General features: G+C 42.5%; 1 protein-coding gene across 3 annotated transcripts in view; it reads left to right on the top strand.

Moving 5' to 3' along the window:
* The window catches only part of LOC110527676 (serine/threonine-protein kinase 4), a 69,357-nt gene that overhangs the window by 26,143 nt on the left and 20,244 nt on the right, over positions 1–22,970 (top strand). For all 3 annotated transcript variants that reach the window (XM_021609113.2, XM_021609112.2, XM_036983160.1), the window contains 7 exons: positions 5,814–5,942; positions 6,127–6,241; positions 6,575–6,739; positions 8,157–8,324; positions 8,532–8,669; positions 9,385–9,513; positions 17,674–17,872. In XM_021609113.2, coding sequence (XP_021464788.1) covers positions 5,814–5,942; positions 6,127–6,241; positions 6,575–6,739; positions 8,157–8,324; positions 8,532–8,669; positions 9,385–9,513; positions 17,674–17,872 — 1,043 coding nt within the window. The remainder of the gene's footprint in view (positions 1–5,813; positions 5,943–6,126; positions 6,242–6,574; positions 6,740–8,156; positions 8,325–8,531; positions 8,670–9,384; positions 9,514–17,673; positions 17,873–22,970) is intronic.

Here is a 22,970-nt window from a genome sequence, read left to right as displayed (position 1 = left end):
TTATAATTATATCCCACCTGTTTCAATAATTTCTATTGAGATTGATCAGGCCTCACCAGAAAGTCAGGATGAAGGGCATTCGACACCATTTAAATATTTCCTCTCCCTTTTCTTTCCCTGTCCTTCAGAAACCCTTTAAACATTTCAAACATTTCCATCCTTCTGCATACCCAATTTTAAAACCAAATTGGAAAGACCCCACTAAATACACTGCTCAAAAAAATAAAGGGAACACTAAAATAACACATCCTAGATCTGAATGAATGAAATATTCTTATTAAATACTTTTTTCTTTACATAGTTGAATGTGCTGACAACAAAATCACACAAAAATGATCAATGGAAATCAAATGTATCAACCCATGGAGGTCTGGATTTGGAGTGACACTCAAAATTAAAGTGGAAAACCACACTATAGGCTGATCCAACTTTGATGTAATGTCCTTAAAACAAGTCAAAATGAGGCTCAGTAGTGTGTGTTCTCCACGTGCCTGTATGACCTCCCTACAATGCCTGGGCATGCTCCTGATGATGTGGCGGATGGTCTCCTGAGGGATCTCCTCCCAGACCTGGACTAAAGCATCCGCCAACTCCTGGACAGTCTGTGGTGCAATGTGGCGTTGGTGGATGGAGCGAGACATGATGTCCCAGTTTTGCTCAATTGGATTCAGGTCTGGGGAACGGGCGGGCCAGTCCATAGCATCAATGCCTTCCTCTTGCAGGAACTGCTGACACACTCCAGCCACATGAGGTCTAACATTGTCTTGCATTAGGATGAACCCAGAGCCAACCGCACCAGCATATGGTCTCACAAGGGGTCTGAGGATCTCCTCTCGGTACCTAATGGCAGTCAGGCTACCTCTGGCGAGCACATGGAGGGCTGTGCGGCCCACCAAAGAAATGCCACCCCACATCATGACTGACCCACCGCCAAACCGGTCATGCTGGAGGATGTTGCAAGCAGCAGAACGTTCTCCACGGCGTCCCCAGACTCTGTCACGTCTGTCACGTGCTCAGTGTGAACCTGCTTTCATCTGGGAAGAGCACAGGGCGCCAAAGGCGAATTTGCCAATCTTGGTGTTCTCTGGCAAATGCCAAACGTCCTGCACGGTGTTGGGCTGTAAGCACAACCCCCACCTGTGGACGTCGGGCCCTCATACCACCCTCATGGAGTCTGTTTCTGACCGTTTGAGCAGACACATGCACATTTGTGGCCTGCTGGTCTCCTGGTAGCGCCTCCATGCTCTGGATACTACGCTTGCAGACACAGCAAACCTTCTTGCCACAGCTCGCATTGATGTGCTTCCTGGATGAGCTGCACTACCTGAGCCACTTGTGTGGGTTGTAGACTCTGTCTCATGCTACCACTAGAGTGAAAGCACCGCCAGCATTCAAAAGTGACCAAAACATCAGCCAGGAAGCATAGGAACTGAGAAGTGGTCTGCTGTCACCACCTGCAGAACCACTCCTTTATTGGGGGTGTCTTGCTAATTGCCTATAATTTCCACCTGTTGTCTATTCCATTTGCACAACAGCTTGTGAAATGTATTGTCAATCAGTGTTGCTTCCTAAGTGGACAGTTTGATTTCACAGAAGTGCGATTGACTTGGAGTTACATTGTGTTGTTTAAGTGTTCCCTTTATTTTTGAGCAGTGTATATCCCACGTTATCAACACCACTTAACGCATATTCACAACCGGTAAGTTGTATTTGTCTGTGTGTGGTAAACCGTAGGTCAAAACACATGAACAAGCTTTACCAATCTGGGAACTCCGTTTATGGTCTAATCCAGATACTTTCATACTTAAAACTGCCAAAAATCACTAACTGCTCTCCCCTAGACCACAGTCTCCGGGAACATTCCAACGAGCAATAATGAAACCCCCTCTCCTGGAAAAGAAAGTGTACATTTCGTTAATATTCACTATGCTACATTTTAATTAGCAATCCACAAGTATTAATTACAAACCAAACATGATAACGGTAAATCCACTTTCCTTACTCCAATCATCAAACGTTTGTTTTAATCTCCCCATCGTCTGTATCCTTTATTATGCATGTACTATTCTCCATAAACACTGCACCACAATGTTCATGAACTAACAAAAAAAAATAAAAGTTCATTTTAGGTATCAAATCAAAGTTGTCACGTGCGCTGAATACAACAGTTGTACAGTCGTGACCAAAAGTTTTGAGAATGACACATATATTAATTTCCACAGTTTGCTGCTTCAGTGTCTTTAGATATTTTTGTCAGATGTTACTATGGAATGCTGAAGTATAATTACAAGCATTTCATAAGTGTCGAAGGCTTTCATTGACAATTACAAGAAGTTGATGCAAAAAGTCAATATTTGCAGTGTTGACCCTTCTTTTTCAACCTGAAATCCGGCCTTGCATGTTGTCAATTAACTTCTGGGCCACATCCTGACTGATGGCAGTCCATTCATGCATAATCAATGCTTGGAGTTTGTCAGAATTTGTGGGTTTTTGTTTGTTTGGCCTCTTGAGGTTTGACCACAAGTTCTCAATAAGATTAAGTCTCCGAGCCACTTACAGTGGGGCAAAAAAGTATTTAGTCAGCCATCAATTGTGCAAGTTCTCCCACTTAAAAAGATGAGAGAGGCCTGTAATTTTCATCATGAATGGGGCCATGTATCGAATGAATGGATGGGGCCATGTATCGTGAGATTTTGAGTGAAAACCTCCTTCCATCAGCAAGGGCATTGAAGATGAAATGTGGCTGGGTCTTTCAGCATGACAAGCATGATCCCAAACACACGGGCAACGAAGGAGTGGCTTCGTAAGAAGCATTTCAAGGTCCTGGAGCAACAGCCCCAAAACATCACTGCTCTAGAGGAGATCTGCATGGAGGAATGGGCCAAAATACCTGCAACAGTGTCTGAAGACTTACAGAAAACGTTTGACCTCAGTCATTGCCAACAAAGGGTATATAACAAAGTATTGAGAAACTTTTGTTTTTGACCAAATACTTATTTTCCACCATAATTTGCAAATAAATTCATTAAAAATCCTACAATGTGATTTTCTGGATTTTTTTTATTCTCATTTTGTCTGTCATAGTTGAAGTGTACCTATGATGAAAATTATAGGCCTCATCTTTTTAGGTGGGAGAACTTGCACAATTGGTGGCTGACTAAATACTTTTTTGCCCCACAGTACATTGTTACAATTCAATTCAATTGGCTTTATTGGCATGACGTATCTGGCAAACACTCCTTACAGACTCAGAAACCTTCTTTTTTTTGATCTCATGAGACAGTGTAGGGTGTGAATATATATATCAGTTGTACGATGTTTTGGTATAAATCCAATTTGGCTTTGACTCAAGACTTGCTTATTAAGGAAGTTTAGAACTCTTACATTTATGATACATTTGTTACCTCTTTAGAATCCATTCCCCTGGCATTTTGCCTAGATTCTTCAACCCCAAATAATTTTTCCTGTGGCAAATTTAGCCAATTTGTCATCCTAAGGAATCTGCAATATTTGTTCCCTGACATCTATTAAAAAGATGGGTAAGACGTGATCTCATACGTCTTCCTTTTAATAGAAACTGGAATCTCTATGAACCACTATCGATCGAACCGAGCCATACACTATACACATACACTAAAGTTCCTGTCCAGCTACTTTCTGGAGAATTCGTTGTTGCTCTTTTGAAAAAGATCCAAACACTTGCATGGCAGCATGTGGAGTTATACTCCACTCTCAAAGCATCTTGCTCTATTTCATCCACAACCCCCGCAAAAGCCGTTTTGATCACAGGTTTCAATCAACATACTCACATACCTAGTCTTTCTGTGGCTGAGTACTTCTCCTTATTCCGTGTTTATTGGTTTGTATTTTTTGTTGATAGAATGCTGACATCAAAACGCTGGTATATTGAGCTTTTGATTCTGTTTTTATGTTATTATGCCAAGTCGTAATTGCCTCCCTGAATTTTCTATCAGATTTAAATTTTCCGTCAGTCGGGAAATGCTGACCAATCTTATCCAGTTAGCTAAATTTTTCCCATGTTTTAGCCGAATTGGTAGAATACTTGTGCGCTTCTTTCAGCGCCTACATGGCTTTATTCAAATCCTCTAGCTCTCTTTACAGGGAAAATTGTGGCCGTCTGTCGCCATATCAATAGTAATTACTCCCAAACCTCTCCTGACTGTGTCCAGGGTGTTTTAGATTTCTTCACTCCCGTCTATAAAACACCTTCTATTAACTATTTTCCAAGGTTGCGCTACCCACATCCCCGGAGAGTAATTATGGTATTTGTGCCTATTAATTGGTCACGGTCACCTTGTATTAGAACCAATACTATAGCGTCTGCAAATGTATTACTGGAGAATACGGATTACTTCATGTCTTATTCCAGTATTGCGCCTCAAATATCACTGTTGTTGTTAACCCACATTACAAAAATTATTCACACTTGTCTTCCTATTATCCACATAATCTTTCGTGGTTCCCCCTCCCCATAGGGCATAAACCAACCTCTCTCCGAATTGCTACTACACGTAACTCAAACAGTGTTCAAGTATCTTATTTTTCCTCTTATTTTACCTTTTTCCTTTTTTTTTTTTACTCACTAGCTGCTAGAACTCTCATCTTCCTAAAACTCACTGTCACTGCAGCTGGGAGTTTTGTCCCTCTTACAGATCTCGCAGGGTAATACCCCCACTAGGCACCTATCCTAAACGGAACCTATACTGTATTGTCACTCATGGATCTCGCAGTGGAAAACCTCCACTTGGGACCTGTCCTTAAAGGAACACACCCTACACCTGATTTTTACCGGGATCTTGCAGAGGAAAACCTCCACTCGGGACCTATCCTTATGGAACCTACCCTACACCAGATATTTACGACCGGTCGTTACACAATGGGCCTACTGAATAAACTCTTTCTAGGTCCGTATCCTATAATTGTTCAGCCTACGATTCTCATCTCCCCAAGATGTCAAAATGAGTGGAAACAGGTGTAGGAACTGTCTACCTTGTTTGTTGCCAGCTCCACTGATCAGGACTCTCTGGTTTGACAACAACTCGTGGTGAACCCTGCTCTTAGCGCCAAGTGTTAGGTTCTAATTTTCAGAATAAAAACTCTACGGACACTATGAAAGCTCACCCAAGTTTATTCTTCCAAGATGATCAATACAGCTGCATTAGACAAACATTTTCACACAAGCACTGATATTTAACCCTTTCTCCTAGGCTGAGTCTCCTCCTACCCATCTGAACAAACTATCTTTACTGCTAGGCATGAAACTAAGTAATACGGCTATAAACTTTTCTTTCTCCCTTAACGTGACCCGGCCTCGACCCCCTTCATCACTAATCCATGGCTCCTCTGCCCTTATCAATGCCTGCCGCATGTGATCGCGTCCCTGCGCTCAGCACATTCCAAGCTTAATTGCACCCACTATATACCTTCCTCCTACAGATAACCATTAACTTATGGTGTAGACCCTCTATACCTAAGACCTCCCTCAGTGACATGAATAAGTATATTTCATATTTGATTATTTGATTTGATTTGATTTGAAAAATATTCTCAGAACCCAACATTGATGTGCCTATTTCAATAATTTGTAAAATTAACCCACTGTGCTAGAATAAGACCACATTCATTAATCTATTTACCTCTCAAACAAACCACTTACCATGTCGGCCCTATGACCACACAGCCTTCTCGCTGAAGGTATACTATTTGAGGAGCATGACACGAGTTGACTCATTCAGTAGTAGCCAAGATAAAAAAAATATTAAATCATGTTTTCACACCTGTTTTATATGCAGGTCCTATGGCAGTGTATTTAAGGCCAACTATAAAGAGACTGGGGAGATTGTTGCCATCAAGCAGGTCCCTGTGGAGTCTGACCTGCAGGAGATCATCAAAGAGATTTCCATCATGCAGCAGTGTAACAGGTGAGGCACCCTCCACTCTACCTCCTCTACCTGCCTCTGTGTCGTCAGATCGAACAATCTGTTGCTGTGTTGGTAACATTATTTGTGAACAGAAGAAGAGTGGAACTTATGGTTTATATGATTAGTGTAATATAGACAAGGTACCAGAAATAGGCAAACTCATTAGGCTCTTTTGCATCCTTAGTCCCCATGTTGTGAGGTACTACGGAAGTTACTTTAAGAACAGTGACCTGTGGATCGTAATGGAGTACTGCGGAGCTGGCTCCGTCTCCGACATCATTCGCCTGCGCAACAAAACGGTAACATGCTACATCCAACATGTCCAATCTGACTGAATATTAAGGGTCGATATATCTCTGTTTTTGCAAAAAATTGTGTAGTCTTTTTAGCTGATCTTTATTGATGGTGCCAATTATTTTAGACCTGACTATTTTAACAATGTCAACATTATTTTTACAGATTTTAAGTTAACATTACAAAAAAGTATTAATTGTTTTTGATTTCTGCTTGCTGTACATTTTAAAATATTTATTTTGAGTGCTGGGCATATGCAATCAGTAGTGGAAATCGTTGCCCTAAAATAAGTAGAATTATGTCTTTATAGTGTCTCTTGCCTCACGTGTCTGTTGTAGCTAACAGAGGATGAGATCGCCACCATAGTGCAGTCCACACTGAAGGGACTGGAGTACCTGCACTTTATGAGGAAGATCCACAGAGACATCAAGGCAGGGAATATCCTGCTAAACGCAGAGGGCCAGGCCAAGCTGGCTGATTTTGGGGTGGCGGGACAGCTGACCGTAAGGAATTCATCAGAAGATAGCTGGTGCAGATCATGGGCTGCGTTTACACAAGCAACCCAATTCCAATCTTTTTTCCACTGTGGTGTTTTGACCAATCACATCTTTTTCAGAACTGATCTGATTGGTTAAAACACCAATTAGTGAAAAAAATATCAGAACTTGTCAGGATGTCTAAACGCAGCCATTGAGTCATACGTTAATGAGATGAATGTTTGAACTAGGACAGGGGTGTCAAACTAAATTCCTGGAGGGCTGAATGTCTGGGTTTTGCTCCTCCCTTGTACTTGATTGATCAATTAAGTTCATTAATTAGGTAGGAACTCCCTTCACCTGGTTGTCTAGGTCTTAATTGTAGGATAATTAAAAGGAAATGGCCTCCCGGGTGGCGCATTGGTTAAGCGCGCTGTACTGCAGTACCAGCTGTGCCATCAGAGTCCCTGGGTTCGCGCCCAGGCTCTGTCGTAACCGGCCGCGACCGGGAGGTCCGTGGGGCGACGCACAATTGGCCTAGCGTCGTCCGGGTTAGGTAGGGATCTCCTTGTCTCATCGCGCACCAGCGACTCCTGTGGCGGGCCGGGCGCAGTGCGCGCTAGCCAAGGTTGCACGGTGTAGCCTCCGACACATTGGTGCGGCTGGCTTCCGGGTTGGATGCGCGCTGTGTTAAGAAGCAGTACGGATGGTTGGGTTGTGTATCGGAGGACGCATGACATTCAGCCTTCGTCTCTCCCGAGTCCGTACGGGAGTTGTAGCTATGAGACAAGATAGTAGCTACTACAACAATTGGATACCACGAAGAGAAAAAAGGGCTAAAATTCAACAAACAAAATTTTTTTTTTAAAGGAAATATCCAAAAACCAGCAGACCCAGGGCTCTCCAGGAATTATGTTTGATACCACTGATCAAGAATGTTGATTTTATTCCTTGGTTTGATTTATCTGAACTATCAAATTACATCTGTTTTTGACTGTTTTTGTCTCCCAAGATTCACTATGTAAAATCTTGGGAAGAGGTTCAGAAACAAGACGTATCTGCTCAACCAATGGAAATAGTTTTACATTTATTCGTCATCTTGCTTGAACGTGCTGAAAGCTGGCAAGTCTTGTCTAGTAGTCTCATCAGTTGAAGCCTTTTTGATCTGGACTGGGCCCAACCAAAAGATGCTTCCCTTCAACTAACTTTTTTTTATTTACCTTTTAAAATGGGAATTTTGGTCTTCTGTGCCATACTGTAGTCCCTTTTTAACATCCTGCAATTTAGTTAATATAGCAAAAAAAATTGTGGATAGACAAAAATCATGCTTAAGCAATCCAGGACTGACTAGGATGCCATGAGGTGTATATTTTTCATAATGTTCTCTGTATATCATGTGCAAATATAATTAGTAAATCATGTCTACTACTTGTCTGTTTTTCAGGATACCATGGCCAAGCGGAACACAGTGATTGGCACACCATTCTGGATGGCCCCTGAGGTGATCCAGGAGATTGGTTATAACTGTGTGGCAGACATTTGGTCCCTGGGCATCACATCCATAGAAATGGCAGAGGGAAAGCCTCCCTATGCAGACATCCACCCTATGAGGGTGAGTCTATTGTTAATGTGTACAGATCTGATTTTGTTAGTGATTGAACTTGTCAAAGACTTCTCAGTCTCAGGCTTCAACCCCTCTAAAACCAATCTGAGTATAGTGGCGAAAACAGAGACGACTTGAAATGTGATTTTGTGTTGTTAAATTGTCCACGTATGTGACTTTGTTTCTGTTCTGTCTGTTACATTGCTTCGTTTATAGGCCATATTTATGATTCCTACCAATCCTCCACCGACGTTCCGAAACCCAGACTTGTGGTCGGAGCTGTTCCAAGAATTTGTCTCCCAGTGTCTTGTGAAGAACCCAGAGAACAGAGCCACTGCCACACAGCTTCTACAGGTAGAAGACCCCATCTCACCGACACTGTCTGCATCTCAAATGCCTCCCTTTTCCCTATATAGTGCACTACTTTTGACAGCCAAAAGTAGTGCACAATGTAGAGAATAGGATGCCATATGGGGCGAAGCCACTGTCCCCTCTGGCACCCATACCAAAACTACCTTACTCAGCCTACTACGTCAGTCTCTCCCTTCTCTCTCTCTCTTCCTCTTTTTCTCACTTTCTGTCTGTTAATTTCCTATTTGTCCTACCATAATTTCTCTCTGGATTAAATTTTGCAACTAACCATTAATATTTTACATGGGATAGCACATTATCTGAGGCCATTACCGAGTAAAACTGCAACTCGCGGTTGCATTGCTTTAAACTCGGGTTAAAAAGATTATAAATGCCTCTTTTCCATGGACATCGGAGAAAAAAAAAATTAAACAAATCACTGTTTTGAAAAATGTAATGGCTAGTTTTCTCCCCCAAACTGTTTTCTTTGCAAGAGCAACATTCTTGCCCCTGTTCTTCTAAACGCGTGTTTGTTACGATAGATCACCTGGATGGTATCGATTTATTATTATTTATTTTTTCTAGTTGATTTCAGGGCGAGATTAATTCAAAGACTCGTTGCTGCGCACTGCACTACCGACAATGCGAAACTTTTGAGGTAAACACTGGATGTTGGCTCAATTGTGTGTTTGTACATTGTGTGTTTGTCCTCCTGCAGCATCCATTCATTAAGGCTGCTAAGCCCAGCAGCATCCTCAGAGCTTTGATCACAGATGCCATGGAAATTAAACTGAAGAAAGTGGAGGCCGAGCAGAGAGAACAGGACCAAGAGGACGAAGACAACTCGGTAAACACACACAGACCCACACGCACAAACCCCACTAAAGCTTAGGCTGCATGGCCATGACAGTCCACTGGCCCATTTATCAGCTATTTATGAGCCTCATTGAATTTTTTTTATCAACACGCCTGCCTACGTCACAACGGACAGCAGACTATGAACAGCATTACTCTACCACTTTATTTTATAAGCTGAATAATGGGGCTGGGGAAATGTAACCACTCTCAAATACTGTAGATCTATTCATAGATGGGGCTATGGATGCAGGACTGAAAATCAATGAGATCGACATACAGTGGGGAGAACAAGTATTTGATACACTGCCGATTTAGCATGTTTTCCTACTTACAAAGCATGTAGAGGTCTGTAATTTTTATCATAGGTACACTTCAACTGTGAGAGACGGAATCTAAAACAAAAATACAGAAAATCACATTGTATGATTTTTAAGTAATTAATTTTTATTTTATTGCATGACATAAGTATTTGATACATCAGAAAAGCAGAACTTAATATTTGGTACAGAAACCTTTGCTTGCAATTACAGAGATCATACATTTCCTGTAGTTCTTGACCAGGTTTGCACACACTGCAGCAGGGATTTTGGCCCACTCCTCCATACAGACCTTCTCCAGATCCTTCAGGTTTCGGGGCTGTTGCTGGGCAATACGGACTTTCAGCTCCTTCCAAAGATTTAATATTGGGTTCAGGTCTGGAGACTGGCTAGGCCACTCCAGGACCTTGAGATGCTTCTTACGGAGCCGCTCCTTAGTTGCCCTGGCTGTGTGTTTTCGGGTCGTTGTCATGCTGGAAGACCCATCCACGACCCATCTTCAATGCTCTTACTGAGGGAAGGAGGTTGTTGGCCAAGATCTTGCGATACATGGCCCCATCCGTCCTCCCCTCAATACGGTGCAGTCGTCCTGTCCCCTTTGCAGAAAAGCATCTCCAAAGAATGATGTTTCCACGTCCATGCTTCACAGTTGGAATGGTGTTCTTGGGGTTGTACTCATCCTTCTTCTTCCTCCAAGCACGGCGAGTGGAGTTAAGACCAAAAAGCTATTTTTGTCTCCTCAGACCACATGACCTTCTCCCATTCCTCCTCTGGATCATCCAGATGGTCATTGGCAAACTTCAGACGGGCCTGGACATGCGCTGGCTTGAGCAGGGGGACCTTGCGTGCGCTGCAGGATTTTAATCCATAACGGCGTAGTGTGTTACTACTAATGGTTTTCTTTGAGACTGTGGTCCCAGCTCTCTTCAGGTCATTGACCAGATCCTGTCGTGTAGTTCTGGGCTGATCCCTCACCTTCCTCATGATCATTGATGCCTCACGAGGTGAGATCTTGCATGGAGCCCCAGACTGAGGGTGATTGACCGTCATCTTGAACTTCTTCCATTTTCTAATAATTGCGCCAACAGTTGATGCCTTCTCACCAAGCTGCTTGCCTATTGTCCTGTAGCCCATCCCAGCCTTGTGCAGGTCTACAATTTTATCCCTGATGTCCTTACACAGCTCTCTGGTCTTGGCCATTGTGGAGAGGTTGGAGTCTGTTTGATTGAGTGTGTGGACAGGTGTCTTTTTATACAGGTAACGAGTTCAAACAGGTGCAGTTAATACAGGTAATGAGTGGAGAACAGGAGGGCTTCTTAAAGAAAAACTAACAGGTCTGTGAGAGCTGGAATTCTTACTGGTTGGTAGGTGATCAAATCTTATGTCATGCAATAAAATGCAAATGAATTACTTAAAAACCATACAATGTGATTTTCTGTATCTTTAGACTCCGTCTCTCACAGTTGAAGTGTACCTATGATAAAAAATTATAGATCTCTACATGCTTTGTAAGTAGGAAAACTCGGAATCGTAGTAGGAAAACTCAAAATCGGCAGTGTATCAAATACTTGTTCTCCCCAGTGTACATCATATTTTGGAGCCTTACATTTGTTTACAAATTACAACAAAAACATACACAATGGAGTAACACAGCCTTAGATACAGGATTAAGCTCATAAGGCATGTATAACTTATATTCAATAACAAATGCAATTCATTATCATTAGGCAGGTTTCCACTCACTCAGGTTTATTCAACAAACGCAATGTCGCAAAAAAAAACATTGCGACATGTAATGGAAACGGCAGCTATATACTGTTATAATGGAATGCACACTTCCGTTCTAAATAATTATGGGACCCCTGATGACTTCCTCTCCGGAAACTTGTTGTTCTTCTTATTACTAGCCTGCCTCTCTTCAAACTGTTCGTTTTTACTCGGGTTCTAAATAAACAAACGGACAACAAGGTTTATTGTAATAAAACAAGTTTATTCACCCAATGGGTCAAACAGCTGAAGAGACAAAAACATATTCACACAAGCACTGGTATTTAAACCTTCCTCCTATGTGGAGTCTCCTTCTTACACATGTTCTTTCTCACGTCTGACCTGTTGACTTGTACCAGACTGTGGCCCTTCTCCTTTCCATAGGATACCTGATGTCTAACAATAGCATGTTCTGACAGAATGTAAATGTTCTGCATTCTCCCCTCTTGCTTAGTGACTTGATTTAAGGATATTTCAAGTTTATAACACAGTATCCATCACAACCAAACAAGTAAAATGATCAGACCAACTTTGGTAGTTGCTGTTCTGTTAGTTGTGTTGTGATGTCAGGCAAAAATGCCTTATCAAAGATTCAAATGTTCAGATTTCCAAAAAACGAGGATCGCGATGAGCTTGGGTCACTGCAGTCTGAATGGAGGCTTGGGAGTCAAAAAATCATAGCAGGTCTGCAGCACTCACTTCATTTCAGGTAAGCTCACTAGTACACAATTAATTTAAAATATACCTAGCTTGAAAGACGAGCATTATTAGCAACGTCTGAAATACGACAAATCTATTCAATACAGTTTGCTAGCTTGCTAGATAACTTAACAAGCTAGCGTTGTTTTTAGCATCCAACATTAGTTAGCTAGATTAACTAACTTGTAGTAACTAAGCAGGGTTTCGCATATGAAGCACTTAACCTATTTTACCCCATTACCAAAGATGGTTTAGGATGAAAACTGCCATTACTATGTGTAATGTTTGTGTTCATTGTTTGTTTAGATTAAAATATTTGGCAAATAACAGTGTACAGCAGCTATCTGTAGATTCAATGTATATGAAATGCATGTAGGAACTTGCACTATCAATTTTTACGTAGTATCCAATTGTTAGTAGATAATGAGGAGTCCGGCAGATCCACAAAGTAAAGACAGTAGAGGTTTAAATTAATCTGCAATTTGGAATGACTACAACTTTTTGGAGTTAGGCATATTCAAAGATGTTTATTCTTTCATTATTATGTGTTAGGTGAGCCATCACCACACCACCGATGGTGCTCAAAAGAAATGTACAAGAAGAAGCAAAAAATATTGCAATCGGAACGTGTTTTGAACAATGAAGATGTCACCAGATTCTACGCCAGTCTTCCCTCTGTCAGTTTTTTTTTACCCTTGTGACTTACCTTACAACAGCGCCCATGCTGAGAGAGAGGGAGGGAGAATGTAAATATTAATCAGTCAGGACTTCAATTACTGTACAGAATGTTTTTAGAAGTTAGATACATTTTTAATAAATTGTTTGAATATTTGACTGAATTATTAAGTGCATTGAGATATGATTTTATGAGTACTGCTCATAAGTATATGTTGGGAAAAAAACATATAGATCATTGAAATATAACATAGAACACACATTCCTCTCTGACATCTACAGTTAGGAATTGCCTCGCTTCTATTCATTGCACTTCTATTTAATGCCTGTGAGCAATGTCCAGGTGTCCGTTGAATACCTGCAGCCTTCACTTCATAAAGTCATGTACCAACTTTGGCAGCATATGTTGAAAGTAAACTCCGCAAATAAAGAAACATCCTCTCACTGTCAACTGCGTCTATTTAACGTGTAAATATTTGTATGAACATACCAAGATTCAACAACTGAGACATAAACTGAACAAGTTCCACAGGCATGTGACTAACAGAAATTTAATAATGTGTCCCTGAACAATGGGGGGGTCAAAAGTAACAGTCGGGGGCCTCCCGGGTGGCGCAGTGGTCTAGGGCACTGCATCGCAGTGCTAGCTGTGCCACCAGAGTCTCTGGATTCGAGTCTCTGGATTCGATTCGCGACTCCTGTGGCGGGCCGGGCGCAGTGCACGCTAACCAAGTCACCAGGTGCACAGTGTTTCCTCCGACACATTGGTGCGGCTGGCTTCCGGGTTGGATGCGCGCTGTGTTAAGAAGCAGTGCGGCTTGGTTGGGTTGGAGGACGCATGGCTTTCGACCTTCGTCTCTCCCGAGCCCGTACGGGAGTTGTAGCGATGAGACAATATAGTAACTACTAACAATTGGATACTACGAAATTGAGGAGAAAAGGGGGTAAAATATATATATTTTTTTTAAGTAACAGTCGGTTTCTGGTGTGGCCACCAGCTACATTAAGTACTGCAGTGCATCTCCTCTTGGACTGGACCAGATTTGCCAGTTCTTGCTGTGAGATGTTACCCCACTCTTCCACCAAGGCACCTGCAAGTTCCCGGACATTTCTTGGAGGATTGGCCCTAGCCCTCACCCTCCCGCCGATCCAACAGGTCCCAGATGTGCTCAATGGGATTGAGATCCAGGCTCTTCGCTGGCCATGGCAGAACACGGACATTCCTGTCTTGCAGGAAATCACGCACAGAACGAGCAGTATGGCTGGTGGCATTGTCATGCTGGAGGGTCATGTCAGGATGAGACTGCAGGAAGGGTACCACATGAGGGAGGAGGATGTCTTCCCTGTAACGCACAGCATTGAGATTGCCTGCAATGACAACAAGCTTAGACCGATGATGCTGTGACACACCACCCCAGACCATGACGGACCCTCCACCTACAAATCAATCCCGCTCCAGAGTACAGACCTCGGTGTAACGCTCATTCCTTCGGCAATAAACGTGAATCCGACCATCACCCCTGGTGAGACAAAACCGCTACTCGTCAGTGAAGAGCACTTTTTGCCAGTCCTGTCTGGTCCAGCGACGGTGGGTTTGTGCCCACAGGCGACGTTGTTGCCGGTGATGTCTTCTGAGCCTCCTGATGTGGGTGTTGACAAAGAACTTGCCAAATGGAACCTCCAATTCAATGTGCTCTGATTGTGCCCAAATAACAAGTTTGGCTGAATGCAGCCCCAGGCAATACATGGCCATCTGTACTTGTAACCTCTGGGCTCCTTTGGGTGCACTACATACAGTCCATCCTGCACTTTAATGTCAGGGTTTTTGGCTGTGAGAGCTTCCTTGAGGGGGTGTTGTGGGGTGGGGGGGGGTCACTGGACAGTTTAGCATTGCTGTTTTGTCTAAAATGCCATCAGGGCTTGCTGCCAGACATGGATCTTCAATGCACACCACTTGCTCTTTGCGTTCATTGGCATATCTCATCACTTGTTGCATGTGCTGAAAAGCAAGTGACTCATTTTCTCTCTAATGCTTTGCTGCGATGTTCCCTTGGAACTACATTTTATTCAGTGACTGTGACTGACTAAATTTGTAACTTCATACACAATAGTTTCGGCATGAACAGGAGTTTTATTAAGATGATTCATTCCAGCTTTATTATCAGTTCAGATTGGAGTTGTTGATTGATTATTCATTCTTGACTGTCCACAATGTGATCCAAATGACAATGTGATTCAGTCCTGAGTTTAGCCAGTGCATGAAATATCGAGCTAGCATCACAGAGTATGTGACTTTATTTATTTTATTAGATGGTGAGTATCACGTGAGCTCTAATAGGATGCCCATTTAAAACTTAGCTAAGTAACGCTACTTAAAGGCGCTGAGTGGTTGATCCATCGTCTGCATTGGCCATGCAATATTTACGGTGATAAGGCCTCTGCAGAGGTCAGGGCATTCATACTTCTTGCACTTTGGGGAGCAGCGCAGAGCTGTTGTGAGGAAAGTTGTCAAATAAGTGACTTTGTGTTCATACAGGATCTCCCGCACCCACCTAACATCAACCAATCACGTCAATGCGAAGCTATTTGGAGCCCTCTGCATTGTTACAACATTTGGGAGGCCCAGGCAGAGTATTATTTAGACAGCATCTGCTTAGCCTCGATCTCACAGTAACAACTGACATCCTCTACGCTGTAGGTTAGCACACTTTGACCTTTTCAGCCTGAAAGTACTTGTACCCATCTAGGCTTCGATATGTACTTAAGGATTCTCGGGTGTAATAACATTGCCTTTCAACAAGATACTCAAAAGATATTTAGCTGACTGACATCAGGGAGGTCAGTTAGAATTGTTCCTTTCTCACAGCGGGGTCCATAGGGTCCGGTAACCCTGGCACATCAAGTCATTTCTGCAGATAGTGCTGTTTCTCCTCCTCAGATAGTCCCAGAAAATACCTGCTTGACATTTTTCAGCTTGGTGTTTGATGGAAGTGTAGTAATTTTTAGCTATAATTTTTGTTGACAGAAGTTGAGGTTCCGTTTTCCAAATTTGAATGAAGTCCTTTGAAAGGCTGGTCATGACCCACATCAACACCATCATACCAGAAACCCTAGACCCACTACAATTTGCATACTGCCCCAACAGATCCACAGATGACGCAATCTCAATCGCACTCCACACTGTCCTTTCCCACCAATGTGAGAATGCTGTTCATTGACTTCAGCTCAGTGTTCAACACCAAAGTGCCCACAAAGCTCATCACTAAGCTAAGGACCCTGGGACTAAACACCTCCCTCTGCAACTGGATCTTGGACTTCCTGATGGGGCTCCCTCAGGTGGTAAGGGTAGGCAACAACACATCTGCCATGCTGATCCTCAACACTGGGGCCCTTCAGGGGTGCTTGCTTTGTCCCCACCTGTACTCCCTGTTCACCCACGACTGCGTGGCCAAGCACAACACCAACAGCATTAAGTTTGCTGACGACACAACAGTGGTAGGCCTGATCACCGACAACGATGAGACAGCCTATAGGGAGCAGGTCAGAGACCTGGCATTGTTGTGCCAGGACAACATCCTCTCCCTCAATGTGAGCAAAACAAAGGAGCTAATCGTGGACTACAGAAAAAGGAGGGCCGAACAGGCCCCCATTCACATCGACGGGGCTGTAGTGGAGCGGGTTGAGAGTTTCAAGTTCCTTGGTGTCCACATCACCAACAAACTATCCTGGTCCAAACATACCAACACAGTTGTGAGGGTGGCACAACAACACCTTTTCCCCTCAGGATACTGAAAAGATTTGTAATGGTTCCCCAGATCCTGAAAAAGTTTTACAGCTGCACCATCGAGAGCATCATGACCGGTTGCATCACTGCCTGCTATGGCAACTGCTCAGCATCTGACCGTAAGGTGCTACAGAGGGTAGTGCGTACGGCCCAGTACATCACTGGGGCCAAGCTTCCTGCCATCCAGGACCTATATCCTAGGCCGTGTCAGAGGAAGGCCCAAAAATGTGTCACCCAATTCATAGACTGTTCTCTCTGCTACCGCACGGCAAGCGGTACCGGAGCGCCAAGTCTAGGTCCAAAAGGCTCCTTAACAGCTTCTACCCCCAATCCGTAAGACTGCTGAACAATTGATCAAATGGCCACCCCGACTATTTACATTGCCCCCTTTGATTTTACACTGCTGCTACTCGCTGTTTATTATCTATGCATAGTTACTTTACCCCTACCTTCATGTACAAATTACCTCGACTAACCTTGACTTGGTACCGGTACCCCCTGTATATTGGCTCGTTATTGTTACTTTTAATAAATTTTTTTACTTTAGTTTATTTAGTAAATATACATATTTTCTTTGCAAACATTCTAAATTTCAGCCAAAATTCTCTGGACAAGTTAATGGAAACATAGCTAGTGATTGAAATGACTGGCAGAAAGTTGTAGCTTGTGCTTCGTTGGCATACTGCTATTGCTCTGCCCTGATATTATACACTTGAAACATCGAACTGCCTCTTTACAAAAAAACCTTACCAACTGGATGTCACATGATTTTTCAAAATCACTGTGTCAAATGTATTTCCATGTAACTTTGTTTGAGTGACTGTGTGGTTCAGTTGCAGAACAAATTCTTATTTTCAATGTCGGCCTAGGAACAGTCTTGACTTGAGATGATGTTTTGCTCAATCAGGACGAGGACGAGGTAGACCAGGGAACGATGGTGAGGGCGGGCACTAGCGATATGGGCACCATCCGGGAGGCCGGTTCGCTAGGGGGCACGGCGAGGACCATGATCGAGCAGAGCGACATGGGCACCATGGAGTCTCAGCTGGGCACCATGGTGATCAACTCAGACGATGACGAGGACGAGGAGGCCGGCACCATGAAACGTAAGCGACAGAAGCCACAATGTCATTGTAAATTAATAATTCCCTGTTGGAGTTACTGTGAATGTCATTTCTAGCCTTTACGTGATCACTGGAGACTTTTGGTGTCAAAAGATAATGAGTTGTCAAAGTATTACACAAAAAGATGTCACATGATTCTATCACGGTGTGGTTCATTCATCACCCCCAGCATCAAATTAGCTCATTCAAACCCTTTCATCTCACCTGCAACATGTTGTAAATTAGTGTTCCCTGTCAAGTTACCTGGTTAAATAAGTTTAAGTAAATGTGAAACCACATTTAAATAAATTTAACAAATACAATTCAACAAAGTTTGTCTCTATAATTAGAAGTGCTGTACGCAAGTCCAGATGTGATCCGTCCAATTTTTTGTTGTTGCTAGAATGCTTCCATTTTAAAACCACTGTTATGCATACAGTGAGATTGTGGTTACTTCATTAGGCTTGGAGACACACATTGAACCAGTGCACCGTGTGACCCTAGAGTGGCTGCCCATGGTATATAGGACTGACAGCTTTAGCTGATTTCTCCAAGGCCCACTAGATGGCATGGATATTTCACTGGTCTGAAGGGTAGATTGTTTCCCTTGCTGCATAGTGCTGATGGCTGCTCAGACTAATACCAGAGGTGTGACGTTCCAGAGAATAAAGAGGGTTTACTGTAGAGCTGGGTGATATATCGAGTTCATTCAAATAAAAAAAGAATGCGCGAAATTGAAAATGCCTGTATCGCAGTATTTCTTTTCTTATGAGCATTTATGTCTACTTGTTCTAATGTTGCCTTTTTGTCTCGTCTCCCTCGCTCCTTCTGACTGCTGTGCAGCACTTTCCCACTCACACACTGAGCCCTCCCCGTCACTCACGACGACAAAGATTAGAGATCGCTTCTTCCTCTCTGACAGTAAGCAGTACCAACTCGCTATTTGTATTTTAAGTTTGGTCCAACATAATTAGTCACGTGGACACCAAAACACAGTGAGACAATATTTTACTGTAACAGAGGTGAATTTAATCTTTCTACGAAAGCACCTAAAATTGACCTCACAGCAGACCTTACTAAAACGGTAGTATCAATGAATGTTAATCCTGGGCAAATCCTCAGTTTCAGTACATGGCATTGCCGTACCATGTACCGTTAGCAGCATTTTAGACAGCTAGCACATATCAAGCTGTGGCTAGTCTGTTTTTTTAATATATTTACAAATACTAATTCATAAGGAATTGGCAACTCGTTCTCATTCTGAGAAATAAGGCTACATGCTCTTAAAACAGGTGGAGACAGACAGGAGGGTGTGTTCATAACAGTTTAACTGTTCTACCTCGCTCGCTAGCTAGCCTTTTTTGCTATAATGCATTCACCTGCTACAAGAAGTAATTATTAGTGGGTGTGCAGTTGTGCATGGTTCTTGTTATATTTGTAACAAAGGGGGCATTTTCGTAGACTTAAGTCAGATCAGTGATTATTGCAAAATAAGTTAAACTATTTTCATCAAATGTAATTTTTTTGTGGTTATGGTTGTGGAAGGCTTATTTAGCCTACGTATAATTTTGTAAGCGCTGAATTAATACAATTATTGTGGACTGTTCATTAAATCAAATCAAATTTGATTTGTTAGCAGATGTTAATGCGAGTGTAGCGAAATGCTTGTGACCTTTTAACTGTACAACTCTTATTTAGAGAGGAAAAAATTGAACAAAATTCGAGATATGATCATATTACCCAGATATGACCCATATTACCCTCATCTGGAGAATGCCAAGCGGGTGGAGTTGGGGGTGAATGAATGGGAATGTAGAGTTCCCAAAGAAAACACCTCATGGGTTATAATATGTAAAATATGTTTTTGTCCAAAATCGATGTCTGGTGATTGGACAATGATGAGTTCTCTGAGTGATTTGTTATTTTTCAATCCTACTCCTGATGCCAATCAAAGACACATATTGTATGTGACTCTTTGGATGTGTTTTAACCTTCCTGTCAGCTTTTCCCTTGGGTAAAAAGACTGGTTGAAGTGTGTGGGTACCGCACACGTTAGTTATGCACAGATATGTAACATGATCATTTTAAGTTGATTATATTTTGTTTCAGATTAATGGTGTAAGAGATCAGAGTTGTATTTTATTTTTATTGAAAGAGCAGTGGGAAGGTGGAGAGGGAAGTAGTCACAAGTAGAGGGGCACAGACAAGAAAGTGGCAGAGACGGGGCTCAGCTCCCGTCACCAGGGGCCAAAATCCCCGGCTTTTTCTATGGGGCTCAGGCAGAAAAAGGTATTGGAGAGGAAAGGACTATTTGCCTTTGGGTGTTGCCTATTTGTTTGTCTATGTCTTCTAAATGTCAATGTATTATGGTGGTACTCAGTAACTTTCTATAGTTTCTAGTTTTAATGTCACATGCATAGGTACAGTGAAATGCCTTTCTTGCTAACTCAAAACCTAACAATTCAATAATCAATAACAATGTAATACTAGAAAAAAATCCACAAGGAATATGAAGATCACAATAAGTAAGCATACGATGTACAGGGTCAGTTCCAATACCCTATTTACAATGTGCAGTGATACTGGAGTGACGGAGATAGATATGTATAGGGGTAAATAAAAGGTCAATAAAGAGAGGCTGTGTAGCTATTTTGTAAGCTATTTGTCAGTCTTATTACTTGGTGATAGGAGATTTGTTTAAGAGCCTGTCTGTGCCAGACTTGATGCACTTGCCGTGCAGAATCAGAGGGAATTGTCTATAGCTTAGGTGGTTGGCGTCTTTAACAATTTTCAGGGCGTTCCAACCACACCGCCTGATATAGATGTCCTGGATGGCAGGGAGGTCGACCCCAGTGATTTACTGGGCTGTCCGCACCACCCTCGGTTGCGCCATGAGATCGATGACGGTGCTATTGCCATACCATACAGATGTAGAACTTTTTGAGGATTTGAGGGCCTATGCCAAACTTTTTCAACCTCATGAGGGGGGTAGAGGTGATGTCGCACCACCTTCATGACTGTGTGCGTGTGTTTGGTGCACTTTAAGTCTAATGATTTGTACACTGAGGAACTTGAAGATGTTGAACTGCTCGCCCCCCCGTTTCATGTAGTCCACGATCAGCTCCTTGGTCTTACTGACGTTGAGGGACCACCTCCCTGTAGGTTGACTCATCGTCACCGGTGATCAGGCCTACCACCGTCGTGTCGTCAGCATACTTGGTATTGGAGTTGTGCGTGGCCACGCATTCGTGGGTGAACAGGAAGTACAGGAGGGAACTAAGCACACACCCCTGTGGGTGCCCCTGTGTTGAGGGTCAGTGTGGCGGAGGTGATGTTGTCGGCCCGTCAGGATCCAATTGCAGAGGGAGGTGTTCAGATCCAGAGTCCTAAGCTTAGTGACGAGCTTGGAGGGGACAATGGTGTTGAATGCTGAGCTGTAGTCAATGAACAGCATTCTCACATAGGTGTTCATCTTGTCTAGGTGAGTGAGAGAGTGCCATCTATGGATCTGTTGGGGGGGCATGCAAATTGGAGTGGGTCTGGGATGGTGGAGTTAATGTGTGCCATAACCAGCCTCTCAAAGCGCTTCACGATTGCAGAAGTGAGTGCTACAGGGGGTAGTCATTGTGGCATGAAGCCTTAGAGTTCTTGGACAGGAATGTTGGTGGTCATCTTAAAACATGTGTGGATTACAGACTGGGACAATGAGACGTTGAAAATTACCGTTCTGAGAGTGAGATCACCCAATCCTCTGGGTCGGTGACGGTCCTCACACCCGTCACAATGTTCTCAAAGTGTGCATAAAATGGATTGAGTTCGTCTGGTAGTGTCATCGTTTGGCAGATCAAGGTTGGGTCTTTCTTTATAATCCGTAATGTACTGTAGCCCCTGCCACATGTGGCGGGCATTTTTCAAGATTTTCATGCCGATTTTCAGTCAGAACAGTAACTAGACCACTCAAGAACATTCTAGGCTGTCTTGGTAAGAAACCGCATTGTATATTTGGCCTTGTGTTTTTATCCTACAAAACACACCATGATGCAGCCACCACCATGCTTGATATTTTGAAGAGTTGGATTTGCCCTAAACGTATCGCGTTGTATTCAGGACGTAAAGTTTTTTTTTAAAACCCACATTTTTTGCTTTAGTGCCTTATTGCAAACAGGACGCATGTTTTTGGAATATTTATATTCTATACAGGCTTAATTCTTTTCACTCTGTCATTTAGGTTAGTGTTGCAACAATGTCATTCAACTCTGTAGGAGTTTTAATGTCACCATTTGCCTCATGATGAAATCCCCAAACTGTTTCCTTCCTCTCCACCCACTTATTTATTTTTTTCACCTACCAATCGGTGCTCTTTGTGAGCCATTGGAAAACCTCCCTGGTCTTTATGGTTGTATCTGTGTTTGAAATTCGCTGCTTGACTGAGGGACCATACCAATAGTTGTATGTGTGGGGTACAGAGATGAGGTAGTCATTTCAAAAATCATGTTAAACACAATTATTGCACACAGTGAGTCCATGCAACTTATTATGTGACTTGTTAAGCAAATGCTTACTCCTTAATTTATTTAGCCATGCCATAACAAAGGGGTTGAATACTTATTGACTGAAGACATTGCAGCTTTGTATTTTTATTAATTTGTAAAAATTTCTGATGGCAAAATATATGAAATCAACATTTGAAGCAAAGTTATTGGACAATTACTGTTTTGGATGGCAAGAGATTTCAGTGTGGAAAAATTACACTTTGTCCCTGCTGTAAAACTGTATATTGGCAGATACAGTACCAGACAAAAGTTTGGACACACCTACTAATTTAAGGGTTTTTCTTTATTTTTACTATTTTCTACCGAGTATAATAATAGTGAAGACATCAAAACGATGAAATAATACATATGGAATCATGTAGTAACCAAAAAAGTGTTAAATAAATAAAAATATATATTTTATATTTGAGATTCTTCAAAGTAGCCACCCTTTGCTTTGATGACAGCTTTGCATAGTCTTGGCATTCTCTCAACTAGCTTCATGAGGTTGTCACCTGGAATGCATTTCAGTTAACAGGTGTGCCTTGTTAAAAGTCAACTTGTCTAAT

This window comes from Oncorhynchus mykiss, chromosome 7 (assembly GCF_013265735.2).
Source record: "Oncorhynchus mykiss isolate Arlee chromosome 7, USDA_OmykA_1.1, whole genome shotgun sequence".
In the NCBI taxonomy this organism is placed as follows: Eukaryota; Metazoa; Chordata; class Actinopteri; order Salmoniformes; family Salmonidae; genus Oncorhynchus; species Oncorhynchus mykiss.
The sequence above is the reverse complement of the archived record's forward strand: the minus strand, read 5'-3'. Positions and strand labels throughout refer to the sequence as shown.